Source organism: Littorina saxatilis, linkage group LG17 (assembly GCF_037325665.1).
Source record: "Littorina saxatilis isolate snail1 linkage group LG17, US_GU_Lsax_2.0, whole genome shotgun sequence".
NCBI lineage: Eukaryota > Metazoa > Mollusca > Gastropoda > Littorinimorpha > Littorinidae > Littorina > Littorina saxatilis.
In genome coordinates this window covers 35,608,310-35,618,474 of record NC_090261.1, presented here as the reverse complement: position 1 = coordinate 35,618,474, position 10,165 = coordinate 35,608,310, and the positions used below count along the sequence as shown (strand labels likewise).

Sequence of the window (10,165 nt, the reverse complement as noted above, 5' to 3'; positions counted from 1 at the left end):
CATGGGCACTTTACCCTCTTTTTGTTTTCTTATTCACCTTGAAATATCTTCCTTACTTGCGTGCTTCTTTTTTTTTTCTTTTTTTTTTTTTTCTTTTTTTGATGCGGTGTGTGTTCCCATGTGTTGCGTCTTTGCGAGGTTACTTCGTCTGCCGATACTACCAAATTCAGGCATTTAGGACGGTCTTAAAAATAAATATTTTAGAGTATTTTGGTTATAAGATACTTAAATGCGCAGTTTGCACGACAAATGTTATTCGCACGATTCATTGCCTCTGCCGTAAAACGTAATCGTGTGAATAGCAAAGACTCGTCAAGGTCATCGTGCGAATACGCACTTCCTGAATTGAAATCAAACACGAAAATGGCGGACGATAAGAAGCACAATGAAGACAGCAACAGAAATGGTCAAAAGAATGATAATTTACCAGACATCGGCGAACATTTTATGGTACAAAGGCCGGACAACACGTGGCATTCCGCGGAAATCATTCAGATTCGCCCAAACGAACAACCGGGAGGAGGAAACAGCACATACGAGTACTACGTTCATTATGAAGGTTTTAACCGCCGTCTGGACGAATGGATTGAACTCGATAGGTAATGATGATGTGATGTATTCGGTCGAATTTGTATCGAGAGACTGGCTTTAAGGTAATCTTGAACTTTAGCGTGTTAAATTCATAGCTCATAATTCAGAGGCAATTAAGTCTCCATATTTGTAGAACCTGCACTTGTAATCATAACAAGTCATTTTAGATCCCTTTGAAGTTACGGAATGAACTCCGATGAACTGTACGAATGCATTTCATTTACATGGGTCAAAGAAGGAATTATCCGTGTGAGTGAACAAGGGAGACAACTCTTTCGTGTAAATGATGTCCCATGGTTGACAACGTACGCCATTTTCGGTGCATTTTCGTCGATTGAACAACCAAATTAATTAGTTATGCTTAGCCTTAGGCCTAAAAAAAAAATAGGTGTGGTTACGGTAACCCGACCTACCCTATTTTTAGGGGCCGATCCTATAACTTTTTATTACATTTGTCCAAAAAAACAACAACAAAAACAAGTGCAAAAAACGCAATGAAAACGAAAGCGCCCGTGTCGCACACTTATTTCCCTGTCAAGTAGGTTTAATTTGTACACATTAGAAAAAAAAAGTTAAAAAAAAAAAGTGATTGCCTACCTACCTACCCTATATTTTTTGGCTATGTTACCGTAACCACACCTATTTTTTTTTTTTTTGCCTTAAGTTTGGAGCTCAATCCGTCAATTAATTTCACGACAAAAATGTTCTTTGGCTTGCTTACATGGACTTGTATCAAAAACAAGTAAAGAATGTCACTGGATTCTGAGCTATGAATTTAACACGCTAAAACTTTGTGAAAGATTTTATTGACCCATGTCAGTTTGCTTAAATAGGAGAAACAGGAATGTTGATGATGCAGTGTTGTATGTTCTTGATAAGATGTATTCTCATTTAGACAAGCCGGGTTCTTACATGTATTCGTTTGATGTTTTTTGACTTCTCCAGTGCTTTTAATACCATTCAGCCACATTTAATGGCAGACAAGCTTTGTAAGATAAATGTTCCAGCTTCCACCATTCTCTGGATCATGGACTATTTGACGAAGAGGCCTCAGTTTGTGAAAATGGGAGATAACCTAGTGTCTGACACTGTGTGCACGAACACAGGCGCCCCACAGGGCACAGTTCTCTCTCCTTTTCTTTTTTCTTTGTATACAGCTGATTTTAGTACTTCTGGCGACTCATGCCCCATGGCAAAGTTTGCCGATGACACTGGACTGGTTGGACTAATGACTGACGATGACGACTCTGACTACAGGCGGGAGGTAGATAAGTTTGTTGGTTGGTGTGATGATAATTATTTAGAACTTAATGTAGGCAAGACCAAGGAAATGATTATGGACAATAGGAGGAAGGAACATGTACACGGGGATATAGTGATTAAGGGGGAGGTTGTAGAGAAAGTAGAGCAGTATAAGTATTTGGGAATAATCATAGATAATAAGTTGACATGGAAGCCCAATATTGATGCTAATTGCTATTGTGAAGAAGCTCCACTCCCGCCTGTACTTTTTGAGAAAACTCAGATCTTTTAATGTAACGTTAGACAAGAGATTCTCCAGATGTTTTATACTTCAACCTGCAATAGTGTGCTGTACTTTGGATCCGTGTGTTGGAGTGGCAGCATCAGCAAGCAGGACAGGGATAGATTAGAGAAGTTCATTAAGAAAGCAGGTGGGGTAGTTGGGAGGAAGCAGGACACTTTTGCATCAACGCAGGAACGACGACTGACTGACAGGCTACAGAAGATTTTGACCGATGACACGCACCCACTCAGACCTGAACTTGACAGCAGACGGATAGACAGAAGCTTAAGATTTAGACAGCCATACACAAGAACCACACGCTACAGAAACTCATTCATTCCATCTGCAATTCACATCTTCAACTCTCAGGTGGGGCGCTAGGTGCTGGTGCTGTCGCTCTGACAACGGCATAATCTTTACATCCTTTTATCGGTTGTTTTTCTCTGTTGTTAGTTATATTGACTTATAGGATACAAATGTGAGAAGATAATGTGGTTAAAGTGTGATAAGGTGATAATGTGATATAATTTTTAAACAGGCAATGCATTGCTTCTATTTGTAGGCTTATTTTAGTAAGTGTGTGGGTACAATGTTTGCGTGTAACGATATGATGTGAATATGCGATGTGAATGTTACTACATGCATGGTTGATTGATTGATTAATTGATTGATTTTACAGACACACAGTCAAGCTTGTAATTTCTCTTTTAGAGATGAATAAAGATTATTGTATTGTATTGTATTGTAAAGTTCAAGATTAACGGCTTTAATTTGCTCCATATAAGTGTAGAGTCTTAAACTAGAAGCATAAGTATGTAGTTCATATTGTGGGATCATTTAAATTGTTTAATTAATGTTAGTTGTTACCTAGTGGCTAGTATTAATTATTTAATAACAATCTTATCAATATCAGTTCCTAGCTCTCATCAAGCTACTTTATAATATTTGACAGGTTATGGAATTGAAAAGCAATGAAACCATGTACAAATCTTGACTTATTTTGTACATTATGTAGTTCATGATGTGTACGCTCAGTTAATTAATTACACTTTAAGTTCAACTAATGGTGATGACAGGTGACACTGACAGTACACATAATTAAAACCAAGAGATCAAGCAGACATTTTTCTGTGTTGTTCTTAGCCGGCAGTCTGGTCATTGATCCCTGGCCAGTCAACAACCAAATAGATTTGACATGTAAATTGTATTTTGTAATGATGTAGGAGTAGGAGGACATGCATGTGATTGTGTGAATAACAAAGACTAATGGCAATGCCTAGGAATGAGCAGTAGGACTCTGACAGAAAACGTTATGCTTTTTTTGTTTTTTTATTTGTCACACTCACAGCATTTTGACTTGCACATATTTTTAACCCAGGTCAAACTGACCTTTGAATTGTTTGAGGCTGAAAACAATATTGATTTTGTATTTGTTTACATAGTGAAGTATTCCTAAAATTCAAGAACCATGTCCCAAATTAACTCGCTGACACTGTTACAGCAGTAGGCCATGTATCAATCAATCAATCAATATGAAGCTTATATAGCGCGTATTCCGTGGGTACAGTTCTAAGCGCTTGTCGAAGAGTTGTCAACACAGGACTAACAAAGAAACTAACATCTACAGACGGACACGAACCCTATCACACACTAGCAAACCCTGATAAACATACAACAAACAACTGTTTAACAACAATGTACACATCAATAGCTAGGTCCAAACAAAATAATATCAAGCACAAAGAAAACACCTCTCACAGAGCACAGCACAAGAATGTCTTTTGGGGCACAACACATCACGTCGAGCATGAAAGTCGCAGCCAGCTACGGGAAGAACTGAGTCTTCAACCTACTCTTGAACGCGTCAAGAGAGGGGCTCTGGCGAAGCTCAAGCGGCAGGGAGTTCCAGACGGAGGGGCCCGCGGAGGGAAATGCACGCTGACCAGCAGATGCGAGTTTCGAGCGAGGGATGTGGAGGCGGAGAGGGTAAGCAGCAGAACGAAGGGGACGGTGGGAGGGCTGGGTGTACAGGTCCAGGGAGGATTGAAGGTACTCGGGAGCAGAGTCGTTGAGACACTTGTAGACCAGAGTGGACAGTTTGTATGAGATTCGGGTGTTGACAGGGAGCCAGTGCAAGGAGCGAAGTAGGGGGGTGATGTGGTCTCGCTTCGTCTTCCTCAACGTCAGCCTGGCAGCGGCGTTCTGGACTCGTTGTAGGCCATGAATGGATGAGGCGGGGAGGCCAGCCAGAAGGGAGTTGCAGTAGTCCAGACGACTGAAAATGAGGGAGACAACCAGCTTGACACAGGCGTCGTGGGTGAGGTAGCGACGGATGGAGGCGATGCGTCGTAGGTGGAAAAAGCAGGTCTTGATGATGAAGGAGATGTGTGTCTGCATGGAGAGAGTGGAGTCGAGAAAGACGCCAAGGCTCTTGACAGCAGGGGAGAATGGAACAGTCGCGTCATCCAGCTGGAGGTCGGTCACAGTGAGGGAAGCAATCTTCTGTCGTGTTCCAACGAGAAGGGCCTCCGTCTTCTCACTGTTCAGCTTCAGCTTGTTCTCAGTCATCCAGTTCTTGATGTCAGTGAAACAACTGGAGATGGATCCAAGGAGATCGTCAACGTCCTCCGGCTTGGCGCTGTTCTGGAGCTGGTGCAGTTAATGAGTTATGTCCCTTGAAGTTGAACGAACACAAAGTTAACTGGATAAATCTTATAACAAAGTCTAGTACTTCATAGCTTTCCTCCACAATCTTGCCTCACTTTCTCCACAGCTCAAGTTCTTTCTGTCTGCAAAGTTTGGTACCTTGCAATGTTCAGCTTCTTTGAATTGGGGACACTATTTTTCATTTCTTGAACAATACCCTTGTTTTTTTGTCTGGTTGTTGCTGTTGTTCCCTGGCTTATCTTGAAGTATACGTGATAGCTAACTCTTTTCTGTCTGTGTTACTGAAGGTTTGACCTGAATACCAAGGGGGAGGACCTACAGAACAAGGAGAAAGATGTGACCCTCATCCTGACAGACCTCATGGATGGCACCGACCGCAAGATCACACGCAACCAAAAACGTCGCCATGACGAGATCAACCATGTGCAGAAAACCTACGCCGAGATGGACCCCACCACTGCTGCCTTGGAGAAGGAACATGAAGCCATCACCAAGGTCAAGTACATCGACAAGATCCAAATCGGCAAGTACGAGATCGATGCGTGGTATTTCTCGCCCTACCCTGACGAGTACGGCAAGCAGTCAAAGCTGTGGGTCTGCGAGTACTGTCTGAAGTACATGAAGATGGAGAGGTCGTTCCGATACCATCAGTCACAGTGTACGTGGCGGCATCCACCTGGGATCGAGATCTACCGCAAAGGCAGTATTTCGCTGTATGAAGTGGATGGGCGTGAGGCAAAACTGTACTGCCAGAATCTGTGTCTTTTGGCAAAACTGTTCCTGGACCACAAGACACTCTACTTCGATGTTGAGCCGTTCATGTTCTACATCTTGACGGAAGTTGACCGACAGGGCTGCCACCTGGTGGGCTATTTCTCCAAGGAGAAGGAGTCACCCGACGGCAACAACGTGGCCTGCATCCTCACCCTCCCGCCCTTTCAGCGCAAAGGCTACGGCAAGTTTCTCATCGCGTTCAGCTACGCCCTGTCACTCATGGAGGGGTCTGTGGGATCGCCGGAGAAGCCGCTCTCCGACCTGGGCAAGTTGAGCTATCGCAGCTACTGGTCGTGGGTGCTACTGGAACTTCTGCGGGACATGCGCGGCACCTTCTCCATCAAGGACCTCTCCCACATGACCTCCATCTCCCAGAATGACATCATCAGCACTCTGCAGAGCATGAACATGGTCAAGTACTGGAAGGGTCAACACGTGGTGTGTGTCACTCCCAAACTGGTGGAGGAACACCTGAAGAGCGCTCAGTACAAACGTCCGCCTATCACTGTCGATCCCGGTTTTCTGCGCTGGCAGCCGCCTAAGAAATTGCCGAAGCTGGCAAAGAAATGACTTTGAATCTGTTTCAGTTTTTTGTTTAGATCTCTGAGTGTGATGGTCGCATTGTTTGTAGCTTGTGTTGGTACAATTGTACAATTACCGTACATGTTTTAAGGATAAATTTACCTTTTTCATGTATACTACTACTAGAACTTAAAAGCCTACTGTATTGTATAGTTTTCTTTTCTTAGTCACACTGACTACATCTCAATTCTCAACTTTTTATGTCTGAATTTCAGATACTATCAATTATCATTAGGCTGTTAATGGGTACCTTTACAGGGTTTCATTTACTAGTGCGTCTTGCGCCATTGGCGCATAACATCTCAAAATGTCCCATTGGAATTCCCTTCAGTGCGTCAAAGGGCGCACTGAGATTACGTACCAATGCGCCACCCCATACACACTTTTCACGGGAGTACATTGTTCGGAAAGACCTAATATTAATAAGCAAGAACAGGCGCCAAGCCGAGCAACTTGCGAGTTTGTGAAACGCGCTGTGATTGGCTTTTAAAATGTAATTCATTAGTATTCAACCAATCCTGCTAACTATCTGTGCGGAACCGATCTATGCTTGCGTGTTTACCTCTGTGGAAACTGTCAACACAAGCGATATGGATCGAAACACAGACCTACGTAAAAAAGCAATGCCTCCAAAGAAAAAAGTAAAGTTACTTCCCGGTCAAGGAAAGATATCCTGTCAACTGCCTCGCCCATCAACCTCAGGTGATGTTCGCATTAAAACAACAGAAGAAGATGGCGTGGAAAGCGTAGAAAAACTTGCTTCTATTTTGTCTTGTTTCTATCTGTCTGTCTGTCTGTCTCTCTCTCTCTCTCTCTCTCACTTAGCCTGTCTCTCTCTCTCTCTCTCTCTCTCTCTCTCTCTCTCTCTCTCTCTCTCTCTCTCTCTCTCTCTCTCTCTCTCTCTCTCTCTCTCTCTCTCTCTCTCTCTCTCACACACACACACACACACACACACACACACACACACACACTAACACTAACACTAACACACACACTAACACACACTAACTAAGAGGCGACTAACGGATTCTGTTTCTCCTTTTACCCTTGTTAAGTGTTTCTTGTATAGAATATAGTCAATGTTTGTAAAGATTTTAGTCAAGCAGTATACTGCACATGTAAGAAATGTTAAGTCCTTTGTACTGGAAACTTGCATTCTCCCAGTAAGGTCATATATATTGTACTACGTTGCAAGCCCCTGGAGCAATTTTTTGATTCGTGCTTTTGTGAACAAGAAACAATTAACAAGTGGCTCTATCCCATCCTCCCCCTTTCCCCGTCGCAATATAACCTTGAACGGTTGAAAACGACGTTAAACACCAAATAAAGAAAGACACACACTAACGTGATACACTGGCACATTCGCATATCATCATATGGCACCAAATAGAAAACATTTTCCATCTTTCGACAAAAGCATTTCGGACCGCCTAGCCTCCTTTGCGCTTTTTGCCTTCGACTATGTAATGTCCCATCAGAATTTGGTTGAGAGGGACAAATGTCCCATTGTCTTTTTCTTCCAGGCTAATCCCTGCCTTTCTAACTCAAGGGTATCTGGAGCAAATCTAAAGGTTTAAATGAATTGTAGCATGTACTTTCTCTCACTTTACACATTTTTAACTTGTGTGCAGTTGTTTTCATAATTATATAAGAGGCTTTATGCCCTTCTGTCTTTCCCCTTTCCTACATTCTTTTTTTTTTCATTCTTGACAACAGGCACACTTCTTCAGGCTCTTCATCTCAGATCTGGCCAAGCTTTTAGTTTAACCGGCACGGTTGGCCTAGTGGTAAGGCGTCCGCTCCGCCCCGTGATCGGGAGGTCGTGGGTTCGAACCCCGGCCGGGTCATACCTAAGACTTTAAAATTGGCAATCTAGTGGCTGCTCCGCCTGGCGTCTGGCATTATGGGGTTAGTGCTAGGACTGGTTGGTCCGGTGTCAGAATAATGTGACTGGGTGAGACACGAAGCCTGTGCTGCGACTTCTGTCTTGTGTGTGGCGCACGTTATATGTCAAAGCAGCACCGCCCTGATATGGCCCTTCGTGGTCGGCTGGGCGTTAAGCAAAACAAACAAACAAAGCTTTTAGTTTTAGTGTGAGATAAGATCAGCCCTTCACCTGGTCACATACCAACAATCAGCAGCCTGGGCCCTCTCTGTGCTCAGTGGGATTTTCTTGTATTCATAGGTTTTTTACATTTAGTCAAGTTTTGACTAAATGTTTTAACGTAGAGGGGGAATCGAGACGAGGGTCGTGGTGTATGTGCGTGCGTGCGTGTGTGTGTGTGTGTCTGTCTGTGTGTGTGTGTAGAGCGATTCAGACTAAACTACTTGACCGATCTTTATGAAATTTGACATGAGAGTTCCTGGGTATGAAATCCCCAGACGTTTTTTTCATTTTTTTGATAAATGTCTTTTATGACGTCATATCCGGCTTTTCGTGAAAGTTGAGGCGGCACTGTCACGCTCTCATTTTTCAACCAAATTGGTTTAAATTTTGGTCAAGTAATCTTCGACGAAGCCCGGACTTCGGTATTGCATTTCAGCTTGGTGGCTTAAAAATTAATTAATGACTTTGGTCATTAAAAATCTGAAAATTGTTAGAAAAAAAAATAATTATAAAACGATCCAAATTTACGTTCATCTTATTCTCCATCATATTCTGATTCCAAAAACATATAAATATGTTATATTTGGATTAAAAACAAGCTCTGAAAATTAAATATATAAAAATTATTATCAAAATTAAATTGTCGAAATCAATTGTCGGTTCCTGATTCCAAAAACATATAGATATGATATGTTTGGATTAAAAACACGCTCAGAAAGTTAAAACAAAGAGAGGTACAGAAAAGCGTGCTATCCTTCTTAGCGCAACTACTACCCCGCTCTTCTTGTCAATTTCACTGCCTTTGCCATGAGCGGTGGACTGACGATGCTACAAGTATACGGTCTTGCTGAAAAATGGCATTGCGTTCAGTTTCATTCTGTGAGTTCGACAGCTACTTGACTAAATGTTGTATTTTCGCCTTACGCGACTTGTTTTAAATTGCACCTTGCATCAGCCAGCAGTCAGGATGTTGATTTTTGGTATACAACCAGTAAAACTAATAGGAGAATTCCAAAAATAACTCCGTCGGGTTTGTACAGGTTTGAAGTTTTGGAAGAGTGAATACCCTTGCCAATACCTCTGACAAACATTGGAGGGGCGAATCACTAGCAAGGGGTTTGTTGGAAACACGTCCTCCTTTTCACATGTTTTCGACATCTTGCTAGTGATTGGCCCCTCTAATGTTTGTCAGAGGTATTGGCAAGGGTATTCACTCTTCCACAACCCATACAAACCTGACGGAGTTATTTATGAAATCCGTCTGTTTACAGTATGTACTGTAAAAACTTGACGGGATCTGATTCTGAGATGGTTAGCCAGGCTCATATATCTTTTCATGGTAAAGACTGTGCTTAACATGAATGACTTCCCTTTTTCAAAACATTTGCTGACAGAATAGTCTAAAGTCGATATCTGTGCAGAATTTGATGATGTTATGTGTTCATGTATTTAAGGGATGCTTCTATCACAAATTGTGACTGTTATTGTAAATGCTTCTATGATGGCAACTATTAAAAGTATTTTTGAAAAAAGTATTCTTTGCTTGCATGAGGCTTTGCGGAGGGAGAGAGAGTCTGTGTGTGTGTGTCAAAAATGTATAATTAAGCAAAGAGGTTTTGCAGAGAAAGAGAGTTAGTGTGTGTGTGTCACTGGGTGTCTGTGTGTTGAAAGTACAAAAAAATATATACTGTCAGCTTCCACTGTTCCAGATGTTTTACAATAAGCATGCTCCGACTAACGCTGGACAATTGCACACAAACCAGATCTGCAGGATTATGAGATAAGTGGCACAAGTTCCATACATATAATACATGTAAACTACTTGTATATGTACACACACAACAACCTCCAAACTAGACCTCAGTGCATGCACAACCACATTACTTATGCAAAGAGGTAGACAGTGTATTACTGTATAA

At 42.2% G+C, this 10,165-nt stretch overlaps 1 protein-coding gene across 1 annotated transcript; it reads left to right on the top strand.

Annotated features, from left to right (window-relative positions):
* Window positions 1-363: 363 nt before the first annotated feature.
* LOC138953541 (histone acetyltransferase KAT8-like) lies at window positions 364-6,906 on the top strand. The gene is made up of 2 exons (XM_070325380.1): window positions 364-599; window positions 5,071-6,906. Exons 1-2 carry the CDS (start codon window positions 364-366, stop codon window positions 6,125-6,127), a joined length of 1,293 nt encoding a protein of 430 aa, XP_070181481.1. The 3' UTR covers window positions 6,128-6,906.
* Window positions 6,907-10,165: the final 3,259 nt, after the last annotated feature.

What these genes read in the sequence shown, in the direction of transcription:
- LOC138953541 (XM_070325380.1), top strand. Translation starts at nt 364, where the DNA reads ATGGCGGACGATAAGAAGCACAATGAAGACAGCAACAGAAATGGTCAA. An exon ending in GAATGGATTGAACTCGATAG is followed by an intron (nt 600 to 5,070) that starts GTAATGATGATG and finishes GTGTTACTGAAG; the next exon opens with GTTTGACCTGAATACCAAGG.